Raw genomic sequence first — 27,398 nt, 5'->3', positions numbered from 1 at the left:
CTCTCCCATTACCTGGTATCGCTGACCCTGCCCCCATGGCACACTGTTGTCAGCGAAGTTTCTAAGATGAGAATTTGGCAAGGATTATGTCTGATTTCCTTCTGGGATAAGTGAGTAAGTTGGTGAAATGAACAAGACCAACTTAGGTTACAAATAAAATATTCAATTACTTTCTAAGAAAAACAAGCAGAGGGAATTTGCTTCAGCTTCTGCTCTTAGTCACATAATGTTAAAGGGGTTAAATGCATCAGCTGGCTTGGAGTGTTTCCTTAGACACGCTTACACTGCCGTTTAGCCTCTGCTTCTGTTATTATTTCTGTTACAATGAAGTGCATGTTGCATACAGTGCAGTGTTTTGAGTTAATAAAGGATATAGGAAGATGAACTATCAGAAATCAATGTTTTCTGCTTGTTTACAACTCATCTTGACTGTATGAATCAGTATGTTAGTAATGTTTAGATTAAAATTTGACTTCCTTATATACCTTATGTGTTTTCCCAATTGAAAACACTTTAACTAATGCTGAGTGTTTCTGAAGGACAGGGAGCAAAACATTTGATAACTTAGTATCCATCAGGAGATTGAGTATATTTAGAACATGCACATTAATGTATATATACCACCTATGTATACCGCTGCACTTTGAGGCTGATCTGACATAAACAGGAAATAACACCATGATGGGATTTATCAAAACAGTTAAACCCCGAAGACACACAGAGTCTCCTCTCAGAGTGAGATAAGGGCTGACTGTGGCCACGAGGCCTCCCCTGCCTTGCAGGCCTTTGCCTATCTTTCTCTCTTCTGTCCTAAGGTCTACAGATCTTACTGATTGAGGCACATCTTAGTAACACACAGTCTTGTGCTGTCTGCTGCTCCTTCACTGCTAAAACCTATCACAGGGGGCTTACCAATGGCGGCAATAGTCTCCAGTCATTGTGTGACTCCCTGTGGCTTCTCAACCTTCTCCTGAGACTAGTTCCATCATTTTCAGCCATAAGTTGAGACCAAATGGTGGAGAGAGTGATGTGGGTGTTGGGGAAGTATCCCAGCATTACTCCAAAGCCCATGAGCCCACGGAAAGCTGTGTCCATGCACATTTCTTTCCAGGAGCATGTGCAGTTGGACATTATTAGAAGAAGGCCTTCGAAGAGTTAAGAGCACTGAATTTGTAGTTTGCCTCTGACAATGTTGCACTCAAATCTATGTTATCTACTTATAGAGATAGCATGTCCTTAGAATGCCACTTTGGTTAAAAAAACGTTATTTGAGACAATTTATGTACTCATGCTTGTTGAGTTCAGTGTGCTTGCTTGTAAAACAAGGGTTATAATCATCATCTATATTTATCGAAAGTGGATGACTAGGTGAAATGATGTGCAGTAAGCCCTGGACATGGCTTTGGTTGCTTTTGATGTAATTGTGACAATCCCTTTGGGAAATAATACGTGCCAAGGAGATGCTTTGCTCTCATGGGCAAGCACAAGGCCATCCTCATAGGGTTGTGTTGCTTTTTTGTTTCTGGCTTTGGAGATCTCTTGGTAAACAGTAATGCACAATTTTCCATGGATAACATCTTAGCCATTGTATATACAATGACAGAAATTAGTTCCAATTTGTAAACCAACTTATCTCTCCTTTACTCCATGACCTCAACCACTTGTTAAGCCCATCATCTGCTCTGAGGATCCTGGAAATCTTATGCTTCCACACTGCAGCTTTTGTTTTAGGTTTGGTTTTTTTAAGACAGCGTTTCTCTATATAGCCCTGACTGTCCTGGAACTCACTTTGTAGACTGGGCTGACCTCAAACTCTGAGATGTTCTTGCCTCTGCCTCCAGAGTGCTGGGATTAAAGGCGTGCAATCCCACTGCCCAGCCCACTCTGAAATGTATGATCACTGTTGTTTCTTTTTAATCTTAAGTAGTCTAAATTCCAACTGTTGTTAGAAAGCCTTTCATTTCAGTATTTTGTCTTAGCAAGTCATGTCCCCTGATGCCCGACCACCCTGGGATATTCTCGTGAGTCTATTAACTGATGACTTGAGAGTAGAGCCAGGGGAACAAATGTGGCTAGATGACCAGATGTGAGCTCTTCTTTGATGCTAGAGCAGGGAATTGATCAAGATCAGACTGCTTCAGATCCAAGTCAAGACAAGCTCCTTAACTTGAAGCATGCCTCCTTTGCTGTGTGAAAGGATGCTACGGCCCAGAGGCCATCACCAGTCCCTTAGTGGTACTCCTCCCAGGAGTGGTAATAACACACTGACATTCTTCCTGTAGGACAATCAGGTGACTACAGGGTACAGCTTATAATGATGGCCAACACAATGGAGTTTCCTTCTGGACTCTGGAGTTCCTTGTAGGCAGGAGCTTAAAGTCTCAGTTATCAGCATCTATTCAGTGTCAAATTATTCATCAAGATGCTGCAGATTCCTGCTAAATACTTGTGGAGAAAAGCATACTAAGTTGGCTTACAGATTGGACCCATGATGTGATCATATGTAACATGATGGCATCTAAAACATCATGTTTATACATTCAGGGTTCAGCACCCTCTCTAGATCTTCTGGATTCACCCAGCGTCACATTCCATGTAGCCATCTCTCTCTTTCCTGGTATACATCTTTTGACTCATCTTACAGTCTGAAATATATCTTTGAGTAGCCAACATTGCATATTGACCAAATGGATAGTTCAAATTGATTTTCTGTTGAAGGTTTGTTTTTTGAAAGACGATCACTTCTGGCAGAATTATGAAAATGCCCATGTTTAACTTGGCACTGTGGCACATGTCTCTAAATCCAGCACTTGGAAACTGTAGGCAGGAAGGTCTTGAGTTCAAGGTCATCCTCATTTACATAGCTAGTTTGAGGCTAGCCAATGCTATATGTATTTTGTCTGCACAGGACAAAAGAGATTACTATTTTTCTTATGTCTCATTTTCCTTATTTAGAAAATTTACTTCTTAGAAGATAATTTTTTTTTTCTCCTCTTGTCAGGATAAGGATCCCTGACTTCCCTTACGGCCATAATGGTGGATTTCCAATCTATCTCCTTTCCATTATTTGATACTGGCATAGTGTATTTCCATTAAAAAGACAACAAACAAACAAACAAACAAACAACCCAGGGCTGGGGAGATGCCGCAGCAATTCAGAGCACTGACTGCTCTTCCAGAGGTCTTGGGTTCAATTCCCAGCAACCACATGGTGGCTCGTAACCATCTGTAATGGGATCTGAAGCCCTCTTCTGGTGTGTCTGATGAGAGTGACAGCATCTTCACATACATTAAGTAAATCTTTTTTTTAAAAAAGCCAAAATTAGAAAAACAAAACCAAAAAACAACAAAAAACTACTGCTTTGGTGAGCAGCAAATAAATGAGGAAGAAAAACGGTTTCTCCTGGGAAAAGGATTCACACATAAAATAATAAACAGAAAACAGAGGGTATTTGTGAAGATAGTCATTCTGTTCTCAACATAGCATTCTATTATAATGGACATACTGTAGGTCCCCACGTGCTAGCCGCTGAAGTGAGGGAGGCCTGTATATAGATCACCTTCTATAATCCTCTCAATAGCAATATAACACACACTCACTCTTATGCTAATTTATCTTCATTTTACAGAGGAAGAAACCAACAAAGCCAACAGGATGTCTTTTTACACAAGCTCCTCACCCAGCACACCATGAGGCTTATAACTGTGGCAAGGGCCTTTTGGATTCTGTGGTTTCAGTCTCTTGTATTAAGTTTCCTCCACTATACACTCTCCATAGGATCCATAGGATCAGGCAATATATTAAGCATCCTATAAAGATAATCTCCCTTGCTTAATTCTAGGAACCTCCTGTGATGGAGGTGCATTAACTCCTGTTTTAGAGGTAGCAAGAAGGAGGCTCAAAACCCAATTCTCTCAAAACTACCTAAGTAGAAGCAGACTGGGGGTGGGGGGAGGTTGGGGGGCTCTGTCATGAGAAGGATACAGCCTAGCAGGACCGTGCAAGAGGCTGATTCGCCATGAGCCCGACGTTTCCAGCCTTCCAGAGAGGAGGAAGCTTGCAGTCTTCAGAACTCCAGGAAAAAGATCTTTTTACCTTCGTGACAGCTTTAACGCATTCAGTCCGTTTCTTTCTTGTTACCGGCCAAAGGAGGCAGGACATTTGCAAAAACAAACTGTTGTAATTACATCTAGGTATACATCTAGGTATGCATAGGTATAGATATCCTGTGCCAATCGTATTCTCTGAACCATACCAAAACATCCGAGAGGTGGAAAAGAGTCAGAAAAGAGCTGATTTTCTTTCCCGTGTTCAATGGAGACATTCTTTGGTGATTCAGTTTCTTGAAAAACCCGTGTTCTGCTTAGGTATGTACAGCTCTCTTTACTCTTTCTTTCTTTTCCTCTCCCCTCCCCTCTTTCTTTCCCTTCCTGGACCTGATGCACAGTTTACATCTTTATTAAGACCTGTTTCCGGTGCTAGAGTGGTGTCTCATCATTTAACAATGCCTGTTACTCGTGCAGAGGACCGGAGCTCAGTTCTCAGCACCAAAACTCACACGACAGCTCACAACAATCTGCAAGCCCAACAAGATCCTGCCCATTCCTCCGATATCTTCACTCAGGCAGATGGCACACATACATAAATTCACACACACACATAAAAGAAGAAAATAAAATCCAAAGCTAGATTCCCAGTCTGCTGCATAAAAACATAGTTTTGGCCCTAATTATTGCACTTGCCATTATTATTCAATATTTTTTTCAAAATTGGATCCAAGTTCAGATAATTTCGATCTTTCTGAGACATTAGTTTGTGCAAGGTACAAATCTCTTTTCTTCTCTCCATTTCCATTTCCGGCTCATCATAGTTAAATTTTACTAAATGGAGTATGTCCCTGTTGTCACCCACTGTCTTTGACAAAATACAGCATAGAAAATATTTACTTTATGGACATATCCCAGCATTCAGCGCCAAGGAGATAAGTGCAGAAAATGAGTAACATTTCTGAAAAGGCAACAACAACAACAACATATTTTTCAGGTTACATGACCGAGGTACCTAGTGAATTATTAAGGTTTGGTTCATTAACAGCGGACTCTACTGGCTCTGGTAGGAAGGAGGCAGTGAGCAGTGGAATAAAAGTCAGTCAGAGATGATACAGTTTGGCTCAAGTGTTTGAGTATAAACTTGAAAATCAGAAGTCATCGGAATTGTACCATTCTAAGCTCCTGGTCTGAGGTTGCCCAATGTCATGGCAGAGGAGTAGCCCCATGTCACATGGACAGAGACTCATGTAACTTGGGGTAGCTGAATTTAGGTGTCTGCATGAAGACCCCAAGGCTTTCCCTTCTCTGATGGTAAGATACTAAATGGGCAAACCTGGGAAATTTTTGTTCTAGTCAAAATGTATAAACAGAATACAAATAACTTTAGTGCTCTTCCTGGTACACCTGACCAGAATTTAATTCTGAAACATACAGATAGGCTATACAGTAGGGGTTTATTGGAAGCTGAATAGGACACACTTTACAGAAAGTGCTTTTGAAGTCCGTGTTTTTAGAACAACATTGGGATTTTGATGATAGTTTAAAGACTATTGTGATAGTTTGGCCTTGAGTTGTATGTATTATAAAATATGCCACACATTTGGTGGATTATAAGCTATACTTTTCTGCCTCTGCAGAGATTTTATTTAGCATTCTTGCTACAGTCACAGAGACAAGAAAATGGAATTTTAGGATTATCAACATAGAATGGACACATATATTTCATTAGATCATAGATAAGAATTTAACCCATAATTGAGTCTTAGCTGTTTAACAGGTGTAAATGGTAGAATAATTCCCCTACAGCCCCTGTCCCATGTCACCTCTAAGCTGCTACGTGTCTAAGGCTAGTCTCTGAAGCCTTATGTTCTCTTCTACCTTCCATGTATTGAGAAGACAGACGCCCTACCATAGTCCACCTCCTCTTACTTCAGTGTATGCCTCTGTACCTGGAGCTCAGCATTTCCAACAGACTGTAAATTTATCACGGCATAAGTTAATTGTGGCAGTTGGTGCTCCGTGTAGAGATGATGGTGTGGTTGCTGCAGGGAACTTCTGCTCTTCAGTGTGCAGAGTTGATTCATCTGGAACTGTGTTAGTTCCTCAAGGGGTGTGGTTTATCTACAGATAACTTTGTATGCCGTCTGATTTAATGTCCACTTAGTCCAGTGCCTAGATGGCTCTAAGCAGGCCCAACACATGACTCCAATGTCAAAAACTCAGTAGGAGGAATTCTTCATGTTTAATTCAGGCATCTGCACCTGGAGAGTGTCCCAAAGCTTTTCTTTCTCCTAGGGAAATATCCATCTAGATAAAGCCAACTCATATTAAGGAAAACTAAATGACACGAAGCACCATGTGAAACTATGCTCATGGTAAAAGTTACATTTCAGAAAGGCTTTTAATGAAAAATGATAGGAGTGAGTTATTTAATTGTGAAATGAGATTTTATACATTTTTCCAGAAAGTTCCCATACCACATACTTAACTACATTTTTTTTTTAACAGTTTACAGGTAAAGGATCAATTGGCCAGAATTTACTGATGATAATTCCTTTGTGAAAGACCTTCTGGATGTTTCTAGAATAAAGATCGAAGGTTTTTTTTTTTTTTTGCCTTCTTTATTTATGACTATTTTTGGACAAGAGTAGAGTCAGTAAATAGAAGAGTATGCGTAGGAATGTTTATGCTTTTTTTTTTTTTTTGAAACAGATACAAAATAAGTTGATTGCAAGACCTGGCCCCTCCCCTAGGTGTTTCAGTGGAAAGAAAAAGAGGGTTTGTGTATGTTTAAATACCTTCCATGATGCCTAGTAAGATCAAACATATTTTACCAAAGAGACTTATATTTGTAATTTTCACAAAGCATTTACTACATTATTTTCATTGGGATGCTTCAGGAAGCAGATATATTTATGTCAATTAGCCCCAGGACATCTGTTATTAAGAAGGACTGCCTGTGAATGGTTCTCCAGTCGGGATGTGTTGTTGTACAGGATGTTTCTTGGCAGAGAATAGGCTACAAGCAGCTTAGAAGATGTTGGGTGAGCATGATAAACAAAGCCAACACTTCATCTCCTTAATCTATGGCTCTAGTCACTGAATGACTGGGCCATCAGAGGCAAGAGAAGGAGCCATAGGAACCCAGTCAAAGGGTCAAGAGCGTGCTCTTGTGTGCTCGTTTCTCTGCTATAGGTCGGTGTAGGGGGAAACCCAGGGGAAGGGCCTGGAAGCTGAACTTGACACTAAGTTATAGAGGACATTGAATTTTGGATCAGTTTTTTTTTTTTCCCCAATAAAGTAGGACATAGTGTAAGTTTTATTTACTTTATTTCATTTTAGTTTAGTTTAGTTTGAGAAGTGTGGGGTTTTTGTTGTTGTTGTTGTTTATTTATCGATTTTTGCTTTTTTGTTTTTGGTAAAGTGGTGCATTATTATAGCCTTGTTATTTCAGAAAGATGAGTTTTCACTGTTAAAAAATGCCATAGAAACTTAGGTTTGTAATGATAAGAATTCCCACTAGAACCATTCACATGGAGAAGAAGAGAGACTATCAACTCGAACAGGTTAACAAAGCCAATGCCTGGCCGCTTGGGGAAAGGGAGAAGGAAAAATTTAAATTAAGTTGCAGCAAAATCTAAACTGAGCCCAGGGAAAAGGCTGACACAGAAATGAATTTGGGGGAGAAAATAGCAAAATGGCTAGGATTCTACTCTAGAGCAGCAACAATGGAAGACGTGTTTGTGGCGGAGTCCACAAACACTGAGCTATGTATCAATATGTATCAACTGATTCCTCTGGGTTGGGGTGGGGCGGGGGCTGCATCAACCAGTCAATATCAACCAGCCAAGGTTGGCGGTCAGTCAAACGTGTGCTCATGTTTTATCATAATTACTCTCACAAAGACGTACAAGTTTAGTGTAGTTTACTGTGAAAAGACACCAATTGAAGGTAGCAGTGTGAGTGGCTTCCTCTTCTAAATCACGGTGCTTCTTAAGGGCAAACCTGCTACACTGAGCTGCCTTTAATCCAGGAGAGAAGCCCAGTGAAGGAGAAAAGCTTTGGACCCAGCTGATACCAATCAGTAGGCAAAAAGGAAGAAATGGGGGTGGGGGAGAGGTAGATAAGATTTAACCTGAGGTCACCAAGGTAAAGTGAATTCCAGGCAGAGTGACAATAATTACATCAGCGCTGTCAACAATAGTAGTCATTTTGTATTGACCAAACGCTGTGTTCCATGCAAGATTCTACGACTTAACATTTAGGGCTTCGTATAATTCCCCCGCACTGGGATAGGTCTGCATTTCAACGACAAGATCCTGCAGAAGGCTGGGCAGTAGAGTCTGGACAATATAAAGCCAAGAATGAGTCAAGGGTGTGCTGAAGCTGAAGGTTTGTGACCAGATCATTACAGTCATTCAGACGGTTGGTCCCAGGCATCCTAAAGAGTTCAGACTCACTGAGACCTAGCACGTATCCGGTCAGCAAACACCTCTTCAGTACTTGTTCCAGCCTAGACCCTAGGCAACAAGGGGTAAATTATACCTAATTCCCATCTTTCGGGCATCTGAAGCCTACCAGAGGACATTGTAAGGCATGCCTTTTCTGACCTGAGGGGTGGGTGTGGTGTGTGGGCGTGCTCAAGCATACCTCTTTAGGTCCCAGTTCACCTTTGTTAATAAGGCTCTCTTGCTGATTAGCAGAGGACACAGTGGGTGGGAATGGAGAAGCTCAGCTGCATGCCAGACGTGGATCGGCATCTTCCAGGGAAGTACAGCTAGAGAGAGAGAGAGAGAGAGAGAGAGAGAGAGAGAGAGAGAGAGAGAGAGAGAGAGAGACCCAAATTGTTAAAAACTCTCCTCTTCCAAGGTCAAGATAAGAATTAGGGCAACTGACATTGGAGCGGAACAAAGGATTAAAAAAGTACAGTCATACTTGCAGGCGGGACTAGCTTCTGTGTTGTGCATACGTATGTGTTTACTTGAGTCTGGTGTACAGACACAGTGCAACTTACTTATTTTGACCTGTTCCCACGGAGTCAGAGCTCCTCACGCTCACATTACCCAATGGATTTTCCCAACACTCTCATTATGCTGATATTATGAAACTTGCATGGAAATCAACTCAAAGGTTAAGTGACTTACCCAAAGGCACACGGGAGGAGTGGAGGCGAGGCATGCATGCCTTCCAACTCACTCTCTCCACAAGATTAGGAGGCTCAAAGCACTTTTGAGTAGGTTTCTAAAACCCTGGGGAGGACTTCGACCCTGGAGTTATTGCACACTGTGCTGAACACTGTCTTGAAAAGGCCGAATTAATTAAAATGAATAAAATAATGAAAAAGGAGAAAGCAATCCGTACAGAGTTGAGGTGAGTCCCAAACACATTTACTGCCTTAGATCTGTTCCGACGTAGCAGAAGAAAAGATCTGGCATTTTGAGAATGACCATGGTTAGTTTTCTCCAGAAACTGAAGATGGTTATAAAATGCCCTCAGTGATATAAAAGACGCCTTTTATCCTATTGGCACAGGTGTAGTCGTGCCTTTTGTGATTCTTTGTTTCTTAGGCTTGTGAATATAGAGTTTGTCTCTTTTTTCCCCCTTTGAATGTGTTCACATCGAAAGCATCAGACAGTCATACAAGAGAAAAGCAGTGCTCCCCTACCATTTTGCTGTCTTTTATTAAACTGCTTATTTATCATAAGGTTTTCACCGAAACTTTAAATGAAGCCCCTTTGCTATGATACTCTAGCCACTCAGCATAATGGCTCAGGAAATAGATCAAAATAGCCAACGAAAATATTTTAAATATGGCAGCTGTAGTTGGAGTTTGGGAAATAAATCTTTGAGAACAATAATTTATACACTTGAGCTGTTGTTTCAGCAAAGTATTTCATCTTAGTTTCAGAATAGTTGCTATTCATTACTAAATATGTTTAAAAATCGAAGCAGGGAAATTGATTTCATTCTGTCCAGACATCCTAAAAAATACTCAGGTGTTAAAGTTGGGTGCTGTATTGGTAAAAGCAATCAGGTAGGGATTGTGGCTATGTGGCTAATTAAAGGTAGTAGGCACCTTCGGGGTAACTTTGCATCATAGTCTTACAGAGGACTTCACACTGTAGGGACAATAATGTGGCGCTCCTTCCGAACGTGCACAGTGCTGTCCTACAAAGACATCAAGATGTGTAGGAAGTCAACCCTCCAGCAGTCCTGCCAAGCCAGACTGACCCCGGCAAATGAAAATAATCAAAAGTAATTAGAAGCGCGCTGGATGACTCCTCCGAGAGCCGAGCAGGAGAGTAAACACGCCTGAATCCTCGAGCCACTGCAAAGGCCCATGTCTGAGCTGTTAGGTGCCCTGACCTTGTCCACATAAAGATGTGATTTATGAAGTGCAGGGCACAGCAGCAGGGCTTCTGTCTTCTCCTGGAGAACCAAATTACTGAGGCGGAGATTAACATGCTTTCAGTGGGGCCTGTTTCCAGACCAGGGGAAATTTTTTATTTACCTTTTTTTTTTTTTTTTTAACCTTTAATTTCCTTTCTGTCTGTCTGTCTTTTCTCTTCTCTTCTTTTCCCTTCTTTTCTTTTCTTCCTTTCTGCAGCACTGTATTGGTCAACTTAAGAAAAGGAAAAATAAATAAATACAAAGGAAGAGAGGCAGAGGCCCTCAGAAATGACCCAGGATCTCTCTGGAGATCCATGCTAATAGGATGCTCTGGGGGTTCGGAGCCTTTGCGCCTATAGCTTGGTGCTTGGCTGGGCAGACTTGCAAGCCTGCCTACCAGCATCCCAGAATTCAAGTTCAAGTTTGTGACATACTTCCCTGATGAAGCAGCATAAATAATTAAAGTCAAACAGAACATTCATCACATTTGCTCCCTGGGCTTTCTGATCTAGTTTCTGCACTTGAGCATTGAATTTTATTTAAATCTCATGGAACGAAAAGATTTAAAAGATCTGATAGGTGGTAAGAATTTGGAGGAGTCGGAGGGAAGGAAAATGGGGTAACATTTGTAAAGGAATGGGCGACACATCTCTTGAGTCCTGAAGACATGCTGAAATTTCCTTACCTGTGTCTCACTTAAGCTTAGGTGAAAGTCTGACCACTTCCCATAGTGCCACTGTGCCGTGGAGAGAAAGCATTGATTTTCTTTTTAAACACACATCAATATCTATACACAAAGCTAATTTAATTAGCAAGCGGTTATTGTTCAGCCAAATGTCAATTTCTCAAATTATTTCATGCTTCCCAACTGTATGAACTGTATGAAGCAGGATTTCACGAATAGTCTGTGAAGGAGAGACTGCATATGAGATGCCCCCATACCCCTCCCCCTCAAAAAAAAAAAAAAAACCAAAAAAATAAAAACAAAACAAAAAACCAACAAAAAAATACATTTGCTTGGTGTTAGAAGAAAAACAAAAAAGTCAGGCTTAGAGTTCAATGGCTGCTTAGCCACCCCAAGAACCCAGAGCTGCAGAATTAAAAAGACTTCTTAGGCTGAGGTTATAAAGGACCTTCCTGTATAAACTCAAAACGTAATGTCAGGGTGAATGGGAACCTACTTTATTAACTTTATGGTATTGAAAACTGCCAGCAAGTTGTCTTGTTTTTAAATACCGTCCTCTGCTGAGTGTTACAGGGCCGTTTGTCCACAGGAAGCCATTAAAAGTGGACAGTGCAGTCATTTCATCTGGCTTTCTGTGGACTGCTTTTCTTTCTTTTAATGATGTGCTGGCATGGACCATGCCCATAGGGCCTCCATTAGCTGGACTCTTACTTCTGGGACAGCCATGAAGTTTAAGGCTTAAAAGAGGCATCGGTTTACAGTCCTGTGGGAATCACTTGAATACTGGAGCACTAACTTATTACCGCTTTAACTAATATATTGACTTATTTTAAATAAACAGTTACACCATGAAGGCAGAACCCATGGCCTTATTGGAAATCTTTGGGCCTTTTAAAGATTCTGCAGTCCTTGCAGCCTGGGGAGGAAGGGGAAGGATTGTGGAGGGTTTATACCCATTTCAAACCAGGAAGAAAACACATTAACCCCTCCCACCCCAGCCTAGCCATCAACCAGTGCACCGACTCCTAGAAAATCTACCAGCTCTGCTCAAACCGAGAATTTCCCAATGTCGTCTTCTTGGTTAAACAACAGTTAAGAGCAATAAAGAAAAGAAGCGTGCCATGCCTACTACTGAAAAGCGTATTAAAAGTATGATTCTTTAAGAAAAAAAAAAATCTGATTGCTACTCTGTTTTATGCATTCTCAAAGCCATACATTGCTTCAAGCTGCCTCCTGCCTTCCACTACCCTGATAGCTAGATCATCTTTCCTGATACGTGCTTGCAAACTAAAGCTGGTTTGAGATGAAGGTAAAACCATTATTTTTAATAGTCCATCGCCAGGGCGGTGCTAAGCTCTGCAGAACATGAGTGTTCCTGATTACCGCGAAGCAGAAGGCAGCTTTGCAGTGGCTTAATTTGTAGCTGGTAACTACTGTAAACAGATTTCTCTAGAAATCCAAGGAGTAAAGGGAGTTGGTGGTGGTATTTGGCTCCTTGTATTTATTTATTATTTTAGAAAGCTCCTAACTAACAGGAAGCAAAACTCTGCCTTCTACCCTTGTCTGGGCCTGTTTTTCTTCTGATGGGGTAAAAATCTCCTGATGGGTTACTATTGGAAAGAGAACATGCCCGGGTTTGGGGTGGGGAGTAAAGAGTGGGGAGGGGCGCGCTGTCATTTATTGTGAGATTGTGGGACTCTCTAAATTTCAAGTTATATCAAGACAAAGCAGGATGGCTGTCATCATGTGAAGTTACTGCTTTATATGCAAAAGAAGGTGGGGTTGGGAGAAGGTGAGGAGAGTGGGGATCAGGAAGCTACTGTTAGACTTTCTTTGCCCAGATCCCTGGGATGGTGCCGTGTAATCTTTCCTACAGTTTATTTGTTGTACAAGAGTGAGAATCACGACACCGATATTGATACTATTTAATAAGAGACAAATATTAAACTGATAGTGGTAATGTTAGAATGGATCCCCTCTGTCTTTAGACACATCTCTCAAGGTCTCAGGGAGGAAATTAAGACTGCGTTTGGAGACGGGCGTCTCAGAGGCAGGAGCATCCTCTCCACACAGGCAGTTTCCCAGGGTCTGTGCATGTGTGACCTGGAGGCTGCAAGCAGGCTGTCAGGTCCCGGTGGGTTCACCTAGCTAGCGGAGGCTGCAGGCACTGTACTTTATTTCGGGATACATCGCCACCTACCGGCCTCCAGCCGTACCTGCAAGAATACCGTCTAGACCCGTCGCCCTGCCTCCCACAACAGAAGCTAATATAAGTGGCGAGAAAACAACACAATAACAACAACAACAACAAAAACCTCAAAGGTTTTTTTCTTTTTTTTTTTATCCCCCCTGAAATGTGAATTTAGTCAGGACCTGTCACTGATTTCCCAGGACCTTTGTCTTGCCACCAACCTTTCCTCCTTTTCTGAGGAGCTTTGAAAAAGGTTAGGCAGTGGGTGCTGCAAGGACAGGACGGGGTGGAGTAGGGGCTGGGAATGGTTTGGGGCACTGGGCCCTCAGACCCCCTGATCAAGCTGAAGTGTCTGAAGCACTCAGTCCCCCAGATTACTTGTATTTAATACACAATGCATCATAAAACAAATCTCTCATCCTGACAGGAAGAAAATAGAACAGCTCATAGCCCCAGCTAGTCCAATTTATGGCTAAATTAAAAAGAAAAAAAAAGAAAAGAAAAAAAGCGCTTCAACAATGGGCAAGTTGAGGAAGGGCCCAAGATCAATGCAGGGAAGCCCATACTCCTGACGATTCTCAGGCAGGGCTCTATGGGAATATCTCAATGCTTAGGTTATTTACAAAGGATTTTTTTTACCCCTGTCTTACCTACCACTGCTGTGAGATTCCCCCTCCCCCTCAAACAATGGACATTATCTGAAATAACAGTTCAGTGTCATAGATAACAGGTCACCAAAATGAATTAGTCACCACCTCTAGTCATTTACTGTCACCTGCTTCCTTGTCTTCTGACACTGTTTTTTTTTTTTTTGTTTTTCGATCAGCATTTTGGGGGGAAAATAAAGATCTACTGGATTTTAACATTAACTTGCCCTTGGAGAGAAGGAAATGTGGGTGGTACTGTGAGACCTGATTCATAGATAAAAGTTTAATGTCAGCACACATTCTAAGCCTGTGGGCCGGCTCCACCCATCCCAGGTACCTAGACCTAGGCATTTTACTAAATTTTCCATTGTTGAGTTGGGAATAAATTGAATCTGAGGGTTGGGGATTTAGCTCAGAGGCAGGTCTCTTGCCTAGTGGGGGGTGGGGGGGGTGTCCAGGAGGTGTTTCTGTCTTCTCTTGGTGGGTATGTGTGCTGGATCTTTCTATTTGCTTTTATGAATGGAGTTTTCTTATCAGAAGCATTTATTCTCAATTAAACAATGGGTTTAACAAATTTTTTCCAAATTTATCTACAAATAAACGTGTGGATTCTTATATTTTGCCATCCATTATCCAAATTTTTTCACCCAATGTCATCTCTGCATTGTATTAGTAGAAAGTGCCCAAACTTATTATAAAGTTATCTAATGTATAAAATATGAATCACCAAAAGCAACCACTTGCATAACTTGACTCTGGGGGAGTCATGGCCTTTTGAATAACTTAGAAAATATTCTCAATCTACTACAATCTATTTGGGAGAGAGATATGAAAATAATGCTTTAGATTTTAAGATTTTTTTCGTGTGTGTGTGTGTGTGTGTGTGTGTGTGTGTGTGTGTGTAGGGGTATTTTTAAAATGTACACATTTCTGGGGACCTAACTATAAAAATGATGGGAATAAATTTAAGTGCAAACTTAAATTACATTTTATTTTAAAACATGCTTAACTGAAAACTGGAAATGTCTGTTAGTTTTCACTCTTGAAACTGCTGTCTTGAGACTTTAGTGTGAGCCAGTATCTCTTTATCCTAAGAGTTACCTTGGTCCTCTTCAGAGCTTCCAGACTACCAGCCTGCCTGGGGTAGTCTGGCACCTTCACATCCCTGAAAGCAATTCTCCACCCTACCCTTCCCATCCCCCACCCAACTCACTCTCTCTCTCTCTCTCTCTCTCTCTCTCTCTCTCTCTCACACACACACACACACACACACACACACACACACACACNCACACACACACACACACACACACACACACACACACACACACCCTTGTGCTCAGGACATCAAAACCAAAGAGATTTCCCTGGGGAAACAAATCCTGCCTGGAGAAATCTCCCCATTGGTTGTTTATCGGCAGAAATCTACATGTTTCTCGGGATGGTGCATCTATAATCAGTCTGTCCCTATAGGACTTGGGTCTTGGCGACCTTTTTGTGACCTCTCCCGCCAGAGGAGGCTGCTGTCACTTTAAAAATTTACTGAAAGAGGAGCCCGTCGTCTGGCTTCCGACCACTCTGGAGATAGCTCCCTTTTCTCCCTCGCCCCGGTTTCTTTCTGGATGGCCGAGCAGATCCCCTTTAAAGAGACAGTTCATGAAATAGAAACCCTGCGGCTGGGCGCGGAGTGGCTAAAGGGGACGAGCCGGTGAGGGTCTGGCCCCGAGAAGGCTCTGGGAGGACCTGGGGGGGCCGTCCTGGCCTGCCTGGCAGGCCCCCTACCTTCGCACACTTTCCTCCTGCGGGTCTTGCCCCTGGAGCTGCGACAGAGGAGTGGGAGAAGTTTTAGTAGGTTTCAGATAACTTTCATTACACATCGGGCTGATAAGAGCAAGAGAAAGTGAGGAAAGAGGGAGGTAGTGAGACCAGAAGGAATAGCTGCGAGCTCATTTAGGAAGGGGGAAAAAACCCAAATACACCAAACCCGGCTCAATTCTGGTCTTAAAACACTGTTGGCGGACAATAAATCCGAAACGCGTGGTCCTGGCGATCAACTCCCAGGGAACGACAAACTTATCAGACACCCAACTGGAAGTGGAGACACGAGGCTTTTATTTTTTTTAAAAAAAATTATTTTTTCTTTTAACATATCTCGAAATGTTAGCGGGTGTTCTTTGAAAAGATTTTCCAACTCGAGTACCCGGCTGCCGCTGATTTTATTTTTGTTTAATTCTGCTGTGATTGCTTTTGATTGCTGAGTTGAGGCCGTAGAAATCGGAAGGTAAGCGAACTCACTTTAAAAAGTCTTGGCTGTGGGCAGGGTGTCGCTGGGGACAGCGTCTGCGTCCCGGGTTTGCACTGAGGTCCCCGTGTCCCCGGAGCGTCCCTGGTCGCCGGGACTCCGCCGTCTCGGGTGGGTCAGCCCGGCTGGCTGCCGCCTTCTCGGCTTTCGCGTCCTCCTTCCCCTCCCTCCCTCCTACGTTCAGTCGGTCAGGTTCGGGGACGCTGAAGGTGGGGTTGCCAAAAATCAGAATTCCTGGCACCAGCCAAGCGACTTTGGAAGTGGCTTTCGGTGGAGTCTCACCTTGCCAAGTAACAGCTTCACTGGCCAACAGCGTGTGTTGCCTTGAGAAAGTCACATTCGGACTTTTGGCTTACAGTCTGGGATTTTCCCCTCTTTTCCTTTAGGTATTTTTTCTTTCTTTCTTTCTTTCTTTTTTTTTTTCTTTTGAAAGGGCCTTTCTCTCAAGTCCACCTAAAGAAATTACTATTGTTGTTATTTTGAAGCTTAACAGCTTTTGAAAAGGCAGGACTGTGTTAGCCAGAGAAGATGCGCTGCTTATCTTATTCAGATTTCCGAGGTGACTGAGACATTTGGACACACATGAAGACGTGGTAGCAAATCAAAAGTGGATAACTTGCCAGGAGTGAGGACAGTCAGGCAGCCTTGGGGCAGGAATATTGAGAGCAAGGAATCAGTATGTTGGTGAAACCTTTGAATAATCGTGTAACATTACGTTAAAAAAAGAGAGAGACATTCTTTGGAAATTATTATTATTTTTTAATTAGCCTCCCTGTTGACAGTGGCAGCAGCAGGGATGTTAACACGAAATAAAATTACACTTATAATTTTATGTGCACAGTATGTAATCTTTAATTCCCTACCTCTGCTTGAAAGCTGAGCGGGGGTGTGTGGAGGATTCCTGACTTTGAAATGAACGAGTTTTCCATGTCTTTCTGCAGCATGAGATGAGACCAGGGTTCACCAGTTTCCTTTATTAAATATTTCTTTGGTGTGTCAGTTGACATGCCTCCCCACCCCTTTTCTTCTTAGTCAAGAAAACAAACAATACACCCCAAATCAGAATAAATTCTCAAACAAAACAACAATCTCACCTAAAGAAAAACAACAAACTTTAAAATCTGTGCTAATTATTCATTCTATTTCTGGGAAGGGTAGAGATCTCGGTGCCATCTGCATTGCTCAGCCTTGAGAGCTAGCTGAAGGAACATCTTAGTTCTTGGAATTTTATAAGTAATGTATTTGTTAAAATGTGTCTTCCATAGAAAGGGTATTTAACTCTCTGTTAGTGTTGAGAGATGGAAGGAGGGGGAGGGAGCAATTATTGTCTTTCTCTTCCGTTATCGCTTTTTTTCTTTTTAAAGTCCTGGGACGACTTACTGCCCTTTGAGGGCCTCATGGTCAAGGACTTATTCATAGGGCTTTAGACTGGAACGCTCAGAACCGAGTTCTTGAAGTTTATGGTGAGTTAATGACTTGAATCTGCAAGTGGATGGTTATTGGAGTTCTATGTAAAACTGCTTTCAGGCCATATAGCCAAGGGTTTCATGTGAACTTCCAGGCAGGTATAGCAGGAGCAGAGTTCAAGGGTTATTTAAGTCATTAGTTTTTGTTGTGGAGTGTGCTATTTAGTCTGGAGCAGAAAGAGCCCTCACAGTTTGCATGAACTGACTGACATAGCATTACCAGCCCCTAGTTCTCCACCATGGGCTCAATGACTCCAGAGCTTTTAATATTAAGTTATTGAGGTTAATGATTCAGAAAAGGCTTGATTTGAGTATATGAAACCTTAAAAGTAAAAGCTTCCTGTCTCACTTTAGGTTTCCTAAGTGTCCTTGGTAATATTAGCATTTAGAATGGGCCAAGCACAAGTCATCTGTGATGACAAAACGTTGTCATAAGGCAATACAGGCAGCATGTGATGACATCCACCAATTTTGGATGTAAACCACTTTGTTATTCTGTTTGCTGTATGTGGCATGAAAACATGTATTGGTGTTGGTTAACTGAGCCTTAGGTTATACTTTGCATATGTTCATATTTATATAAATTTCATTTGCTTTTTTTTTTTTTTTTTTTACTTTGGTTAGAAGCATCTATGAGGCAGTTCTTCAGCTAAGAGTGTAATTTTATGGTGAGGAAATACAAACTAATAAATGAAATTTAATAATGGTTAATGAAAGTTTTTAATTGAATTAAAATGACGAAAAATATGCATAAACCTTCATCCAGTTAAAGAAGAGACTATACAGAGCTACAGTATTGACAGTTGAATTATCCAAACCTAAATATTGAGTGTTTAGTTTAGAAATATTATGTTCTACATGGTGTTCTATATAACTTTTCTGAAAAAACACAATGAATTTAATTAAGTTAATGAGGTTTTTTTTCATGGATGATAAAGAAACAGGCTTATTTTGAAACCAATTAATCAGTTTTTGTGCTGTTACAATTGCTTTATGTCTTTTGTAAATGCAGCATAACTTATGTCTCCTTTAATAATATGTGTGCTGCCTGACCTTTTTCTTGTAAAGATTCAAAGGAAGAATATGCATTTCAATGAAATATTTTCAAGGAACTGGCTACTTGCTGCAATGGACCGCTATAGCAATTTATTGTTCTCTTTTTCTTCCTCCCAGATCTTAGATGAGTTTTGCAATGTGAAGTTCTGCATAGATGCCAGTCAACCAGATGTAGGAAGCTGGCTCAAGTACATCAGATTCGCTGGCTGCTATGATCAGCACAACCTTGTTGCATGCCAGATAAATGATCAGGTATGTTGTAAAGATTTTCTTGTCTTTCTCTGAGAGCACTAACACAGCAGCGGAGCCTCAGAGTAAAAGTAACAGGGAGCTGCAGCAGACCCATGTGGCCCGTTTGTTGATGACGGTAGAAGGTAGCACACAAGTCCAAGATGCAGAACGAAGACATATTCAGCTCTGCTTGTTTTCACTGATGTTTTCTTTGGGTGATTATTCATGTTGTCTTAGCATCTTTATAAATACTGCAGTTGTTGTATTGTGACCCTAAGTTCTTCTTTGATACTTACTGTTACATTATTTTTTCTTTATCATCCAAATGGATACATTCATAGGATGTATAGAGCTAAAACAATTTGAGAATTTATACAGAATTTGTAATGATATATGAATAGCTATAGTTTTATTTGAAATAGTAGGTAGAGGTATATGTATGTTATTGGTGCTGACTTACTTGACTATGCATTATAGAATGCATAATTATAATTAATTTTCTAAGTCAACATAATAAAATGAGATTTTTTTACTCTTTGAATAACCAAAATACTTTTCCTTTATATAATGTATAAGTTTAAAGTTTTCACAATTGGAGAATTTTGTGACTTTAAGAAAAGTAACTATGAAATAAAAATCATATTATTATCATGAAACTAATTTTACACTTAATAAAATTAGGAGTCTTTTAACTTTGTTTGAGAATACCTACAGAATGAGAAGTTCATCCTGCTGATTTTTTTCTTACAAACATCACTGGGTTAAAATTTAATTGTATTACAATCATCTAGTTCTTTTAACCACATGGTGACTTATATATGTTTCTAAGACCATGTTGAAATGGTTGCTTGGCAGCCCACGACACCAGGAAAAGGAAAGTTTAAATTAGCTGGTTCTGAATGAAAGCTGTCTAGCATCATGAGCCCAAGAGTCCCAGTCATCATTAGGAGATTGCTCTTTGGCATCTCACCAGCTCTCAGATAATTTTTACTGGCTAAACGAAACATGAGGTAGTAAGTTGTAAAATTATATTTAAATAGGAATCACTTAAATCATCAGCATAATCAAAAAATAATAAACTCATCAATTGGGTTTTTCCCTTTGCTGTAAGAGAACAAAGTATTATTGACAAATGAAAATATTATTAAATTAGTTATTGATTTTGAGCAGAACATATCCCAAGTCTGTCTTAGGAGTTATTGTCACCACCAGCAGCAAATATTTTTTGAGCACCTACTGTTTATAAGTATGGGAAATGGATAGGTGTTATGAGGGGGTAAAATGTTTTTGCTGTATTTTCTAGTAAAGAAAGTGTAGAACCTCAAAAAATACCTTTAAGATGAAATAATATAATTATATACACACACATATATATCCTAATGATTATTTGCTGTTCATATTTACTAAAAATGGATATATTTCAGTATTTATCTGAAAGAATTATATAGTCAGTGAAAAGATGGTTCAAGAAGGCTACTTGTAGCTAATACAAGGACACTTGTAGCCAATTTTGAATTTGACTTTTATGTTTTATAATAAACTCTTCTTGCAAAGCTTAATTGCATTGAAAAAAATCCCATAGTTCCTGACTATGTATGAATAAGGTTGCTCATTACAATTGTCACTTTTAATTAGTTTGAGAGTACACATTGTATAGGCATCATTTCCAAAGAAAATACATTAACCTTCTCTCAAGAACATCATGTTTACTTGTTTTAACTGAAGAAGCAGTGAAAGTAATTGAGAGAGACACAGAACACCAATATTAGATTCATATTTATCATGTCTTAGAACTATTCATTTTAAACTTCTGTGGTACACAAGCCAAAATTAAGATGATAACATAGTGAGTGTACATCAAATAACATAATGATGAAACTGATGTTTCATGGTCAAGCAGGCTCATCCATAAACAGGAGCGAAAGTCAAAGGTGAGGGACACACGTGTGGCAGGTATGGCTCTGTAGAATGTTATACTGAGCCCAGCTAACAGAACAAAGGAGGGCAAACACCTTGATACTGTGCACACGTATATTATAAACACCTTTACTTATAAGCTCATAAGCAGTTCCAGGATGTCAATTTAGATGGGCATCTCTGGACAGCTTCGACATGTGATGTTAGACCAGGTACAATGAGACAGAACTGACAACAGAGACTCTCAAGGTCTGTCGCTGCATATTCTTTTCCATGGTAGGGTCTGCCAAATGGTGAATAGACATAGTTCATCACATCATAAACACACTCATTTACTACCAAGACATCAAGAGACACCTTGCACAGGGGACTGACTGCTCAGTGACATCAGCTATTCCTGCACGGCACAAACCTGTACTAGTCTAGAATAAGTCATAAGAATGCTCCTTTTTGCTCTGATTCTTAGAAGGATTTTAAGTTTTTAAAAGAATTATGGTAAATATTGTAGGCTTTTAAAGAATTGCAGGTAAACCCTTCAGCTCTGGTCTAAATCTGGTGCCCCGTAGATGACCCAGTAAACAAAGGTAATGGTTATCCTGAACAAATGAAGAGTGCATATAGTACAGTCTATTTTGGTGAATATAAATGTTCAAAAACTTTCTAATGTTTAAGTTACAGTTTAATGGATTTAAATCAGCTTCACGCTTGTATGGAAGGAGGGAAGGAGAATATCTACAAAAGAAAATAAATATGCATGCTACAATGCTGAAATTGAGAGTAGGAAGCTGTCAAAACATGCATCCGGGATCAAACCCATGCTGGCCTTGTTTGATTGGTGGATTTTGTTTTTTGAGTAATGCTAATAATGAATGTAATCTGATTTGTGTCGTAAAACAGAAACAGGGACCACTTAATTAACCATTTCCCACTACTTTTCCATAAGCACTTTATCCCAAGTGATTTTTCCTTGGTTTAAACTTTTTAACAGATTCAGAGGGGTGTGTGTGTGTGTGTGTGTGTGTGTGTGTGTGTGTGTTTTACTTTCAGATATTTTCATACCAGAGTGAGCCTTAAAAAGATAGTGTCTTTCTTTTTTTTTTTTTTTTTTCACACTGCTGCCTAGAAAAGACTCAGGTCTTATGATTTTAGGTGGCCTTTTATTTCACATTCTCAAAGTTATTGCTGTGATGTTTGAGAGGATGGAAACTCTGGGTGTGCTGGCACTGCTGCTAAAACATAATCCCTAAGTAGCTTCGAGTCTGACTGATGTTGTATTCTCCAACTGGAAGCACAGAGTTAACTGTAGTAATTTATCTTTATGAAGGAAGGCCACACCAAAGACAGCAGGAGAGTGAGACCTCAATCATAGACAACCCATAGAATACCACGACCATTCAAACATCCAAGCTTTCTGACTCCTGGTGTCTAGATTGTTTTCCCATGTTCCTTAAAGTTTGTGTTCAACAGCACATAGCTTCATTGCTGACACCCAGCATTGATCTGGGAAATTTTTACAGTGACAGACAATGAGTGGACATGTTAGAGAGCTTGGGTGGCTTATAGAAACAGCAACTGGTTCTGAGCAGTAGGGCGGGGCAGGAGCAAAGGCAGGAGTTAAGTTGGAGACTGAAAGTTGTCTCAACCTCAGTCCTCAAGGGGACCAAACACAGAAAGGTCACCTGAAAGAGCTTTATCAATTATCCAGAGATCTTTCTGTATATCCAGGAGCTCCTCCCATCACCACATAGTTAAAATCAAATAGTCCAGACATCTAAATGATTTACTCGGGCTTTTAAAATTACTTGTCATGATAATACCTTTCTCTTGAAGTCTTACATAGCTCCCCTTTGCAAACCAGTTTGATTGGAAGAAGTAGCACATTTCTTTAGACTTGGTCTCCTCTTACCTGTGCATCTCTCTCCATCCTTGATCAATCCCCTCTTAATCTTACTTTCCTATATTCTTTACCTAAAATCAAAGGCAGGCCTACCTACAGGCTATCTGTTGTCTACAAGCAATGCTTTTCTTATCATCGTTGAATAAAAACCACAAGTTTTGTGTACTTTTTTTTTTAACCCTGAAGCATCTTTTTTTTTTACTCTGAAAACTCAGACTCTTTGAATTACCTTGAGAGAGTCCATTAATGCTTAGTTCACATAAGTTGACCTTTCAGATGAAAAACAAGCCAGTCTTTCTATTAGGGTGGCCAGAATGACCTGAGCATATTCTGTAGGATGGTGTGTGTGTGTGTGTGTGTGTGTGTGTGTGTGTGTGTGTGTGTGTATTAGGATTCTGCATCATGGAAAGGGACATAGTCATTCAACTCCTGTCCTGCCCTCACATGGTCCTCAAATGTAGGAAAGCTCTCAGGCAGCCAAGGTATTGTTAACCTTGTCACTTATGCAAAGTGATAAGTACTTTCATTTTTAAGCTGGCTCCCGTCAGCTGGTATTTAGAATTAGAGAAGTCTACTGTTGCCTCTGAATCAAAAGAAACATGTCGATAAGAGATTACCCAATGCCTGTTGTCCATTCTGAAGCAACGAGACATAGAAGAATGTGTGCCCCACAAAGAATACGAAGGCAGAATTCACTTAGGCGATCCTGCCAGCTCCCTGGTGGTTAATGAATGGCAGCAAGACTCTGCAGTGTTTTCAGTTGGAATGGGCATTGTTCTCATTTGTGCCTTACCTTATAAACTTTTAACTGCTTCCAGGACGATCATGGTTGATTTGGCACACCCGCTTCCACTCTGCTCAGGCTCATATGAGTGATGCTATCGGACTGGCTGACACTAGAACAGTGTTGTTATTGCAAGCTTATTATGGGCTCAATTATTAACTTATTTTCTTTGGCCTTTTACTGAGGAGGGGAAAATCCACTTTTCTTCAACATTCACTTAATATACACGATGCAAAAACAATGAGGCCAGCAGCTCTGAGTGTAGAGTGTAGAGAACGGGGAGCTCCCTCAGCTACCCCCACTTTGTAGAATATGTTTGCCTCCACTGTCAGGTAATTTGTTAATTTCTCCTCCACTACAAGGATTTCTGTCCACGTTCTCTATGCTTTCTTTTGATGTTAAAGTTATTATTGGCTTTGGGCATTTGCTTTGCTTTGCTTTTAAGTCAAATCCTACTTTTATACCAAAGTTGTACTCTGCTGTTTTAAGATGAATGCCAGCTGGCAGTACCCAGGGACCAGCTTTGAGTGCAGTGTGCGAGCTCACTCGGGGGGGGGGGGATGCTATCTGCCTGATAAGTTGCTTCCTGTACCCTAAGATGAAACTGCCGCAGACATAGCTTGCTGTTTGATATTTGCATGAGAAAAACAGTCCAACCCCCCCTCCCTGTATATAATGCTCAGACCATGATGGTGACACAATACATACAGAGATCTTTCACTGGGGATCACAGACACTGTGCCTTGAAAATGGTGACCTGAAGTATTAATGCCATATTAACTTGAAACAGTCACCCACTATATCACGTGTACATTTTTAATAATCAATGTTTGCATCATCTTTCATTCGGGAAGAGCTGAAAACATAGAGCACTCAGGAGATTCTAGCTCTTTCTGGTACAGAGCCAGAAAGGTAATCATCAGCACGTTTCACAAGCCACCAAGGAGAGCGTGGTGGTCAAGGGCCTAAGAAATGCCTCCAGCTTGGAAGTGCCTCACCCAGAGATGATCTTTTGCTTCTCTGTAATGAGGCTGTGCCACTTTTGCCAAAGCTTCAGAAAAGACTTGGAATGTTCAAGAGGTTTACATAGGATAAACAAACAAACAAACAAAAGGTCAATGTAAGGAAAGCCCTTTCCTTACACGGGCACCTTCCTTGCTGGCCCTGTGGAGGAGATCCTGAGACATTAGTTCAGAGACTGGTGCAAGGCTTCTACGCTGGGTACACAGCTTTAAAGGCACACTAAGTGGCCCTTCAGCTATTTCCGTTTTATAGAAACTAGAACCAAAATCAATTTTGTCTTCTTTAATTCAGTAAATTATATTAGGCTGTTTTCTCATAGTATTAATAATGAGTTAAGAATGCATAGAAGAAAAAAAAACTTCAATGATGCTTTCTACTAGATGTTTTTAACAGAGGGAAGCCCCACTTTGTCGTGTGTGTGTGTGTGTGTGTGTGTGTGTGTGTGTGTGTGTGAGTGTATTAATGCAATTATTTATTTTAGGCACATGGATTGACCTCAGGGCTTCATACATGGTCAGGCAAGCTTGGGGACACAAGGCTACCTCTCTCCATCCCAATCCCCTATTTCTTGATTTTCAATGTGGCTATAGAGATAGATGCAGAACACCTTTTGTTTGGAGAAACTAAGGGGTGTATGGCTTGGGCAAGGCTTAGCCATGGAAGGACTTATTTCCTGGCCGTCTATATCTGTCTTCCAAAGATGCTTCTCTGCCTCTCAGTAAAATTAGACGCAGAATGTACACTGGGATCTTTTTATCCAGAGGTCAAAAGGTTGACCTCACTCTAGCTTTCTTGAGTTGGGGTTCCCCACATTGCTGGGGTGGATGAAGGATCCAGGTTGTACTTCTTGGGATGGCCAAGTGTGTATACATGTGGCGTATGAGCCCAGGCTGTCTCTGCAGCACCAAGACTGAGAGAGACGTTCCCACCAAACGTTGACTCTGTTCAGACATGGACACTGTCACTCAGACTCCCTCCCAGCCACTTGGCTTTCCCTGCTCCAGCGTGGTCCTTTGAATGAAGCTATAGAAAAATAAAGCACTCCAGCCAAACCTTAGGAGTTGGAGGAGGGAGAAATCAGCTGACAGCTTCAAAGGGAAGAAAACAGCGATAGTCTAAAAAAGCTGTTTCTTCATATAGTTTCTGCAGGGAGTATATTTCTCTATTATTTCAATTATTAGAACTTCCTGAATAGGTTGCAGGTCACTCATAATTCACACTTCTGTCATTTTTAAACATGCCAAGTGCAGCATATTATGCATAAATAAAACTTCCAGTGTTTGACCAGAGACATTAAATGGAAAACCATAACAATGAGGCCTTGTTCATCTTTTAAAGAGTAAATGGTCTATTTTCTTTCTTGTTTTCTCCTGGACACTGGTTTATCTTCTAAGTCAGTAGTACAAACATAGCACTTTGAGGTGACCCAAGTGTATCAGATTATCAGCAAAGCTGTTCTGAAAGATTCTTAAATTTTCTCTTCTGCAGAATAATGAACAAAAACACACAATTTTACCTTTTGTAAGGACAAATGGAAATATCGTTATTTTGATGGAAGATTTGGTTGGACAGAGGCCTTGACAAAACTGAATTAGTCTGAGAGCCTTCTGTGGACTATTTACTTTCTTCAGAATGCTTTTGAGTATCTCTGCCCTCTGTAGTGTGGTCTTCTTAAGCTAAAGAAACGGAGGGAACTAAGCATCCAATGACATGTACTTAGTTAATGTTAATTCTCAGTTTATTTTTATATACTATATATATCACAATATATAATTAATTGTAACCTATATCAAGCACAATTAGAATTAATCTTGTCATTACACATTAACAATTAACACATATGATTGTTAATAGTTTATGTAAAAATGTAAATTTATTGAAAATATGAACTTTGCTTATTAGATGTCACATGTAAAGTACATAGTATGTCTTAGTACAAAATTATGTGTAATACTGAGTGACAGTTGATATCTAGAATCTTAGAATTGGCTGACTTCTGTCCATATCACTGCTATATTTTTTTAAATTCTTTGTTTTTCTCTTGTGGACTTTTTTGCATCTAGAATTGGTTTCAGAGTTTGCTTAAAACATATTAATTGTAATAATTTTATCTATAGTAAGTGATGCCCATTTACAAGTATATTTATGCTTAAGCAATAAATGTCACTGACACTGAAGGAGCAAAATGTTGATTTTTTTCACATCTTGTTTTTCAATTATGTAAACAATTAAGGATTCTTTTTGAAGAGTCATCAATTTTGCTAGTGAGAGGAAGTACAATGAAAGTTGGTGATAAAAGACTATGGCAAGGTCGGTTAGTAAAACAACTGCTATAGATACTTAGTTTTTTAAGTTGAAGAATTCAGAAGTCCAAGGATACCATTCATGCTTTTTGGAAAAGAAAAAAATCCAGTCTATCCATATGCTAGAAAAATTAAATTTTTATGTTATGAAAAAGTTTAACTGTATGGAAAACTCAGTAGTGTTCTTAACATCTATTTCTGAATTTTAGTATCAGGTATCAAATTTAGATTTTTAAAAGAGATCAATGAGTTTGAGATATGTAATAACTCAATTGAGTTTGAGATATTAAATAATGTGATTGTTATATTAGAATTTCCATGTTCCTGTTTCCCACACTGTAAGGACCGTTCTTCGGCCTTTCTACTATGTGCTGGGATTACCTTTCATTCTAGCAGAGTCTTAGAGAGAGAGAGAGAGAGGGAGAGAGAGAGAGAGAGAGAGAGAGAGAGAGAGAG

The 27,398-nt window shown here is 40.3% G+C and overlaps 1 protein-coding gene across 16 annotated transcripts in view; it reads left to right on the top strand.

Moving 5' to 3' along the window:
• Mecom (MDS1 and EVI1 complex locus) overlaps window positions 1–27,398 on the top strand; it is a 551,859-nt gene that overhangs the window by 473,663 nt on the left and 50,798 nt on the right. For 9 of the 16 annotated variants that reach the window (XM_021195395.2, XM_029537217.1, XM_029537215.1 and 6 more), the window contains exon 3: window positions 18,905–19,039. In XM_021195395.2, the coding sequence (XP_021051054.1) occupies window positions 18,905–19,039 (135 nt within the window). Of the gene's footprint in view, window positions 1–15,271; window positions 16,245–16,606; window positions 16,652–17,682; window positions 17,729–18,904; window positions 19,040–27,398 lie in introns of those variants that run through there. The other 7 variants (XM_021195400.2, XM_029537223.1, XM_029537224.1 and 4 more) reach the window with 4 other exon arrangements.

The sequence above is a fragment of the Mus pahari genome, chromosome 4, assembly GCF_900095145.1.
Source record: "Mus pahari chromosome 4, PAHARI_EIJ_v1.1, whole genome shotgun sequence".
Classification (NCBI taxonomy): Eukaryota; Metazoa; Chordata; class Mammalia; order Rodentia; family Muridae; genus Mus; species Mus pahari.
Note: the sequence above shows the minus strand (reverse complement) of the source record. Positions and strands in the feature narration are given on the sequence as shown.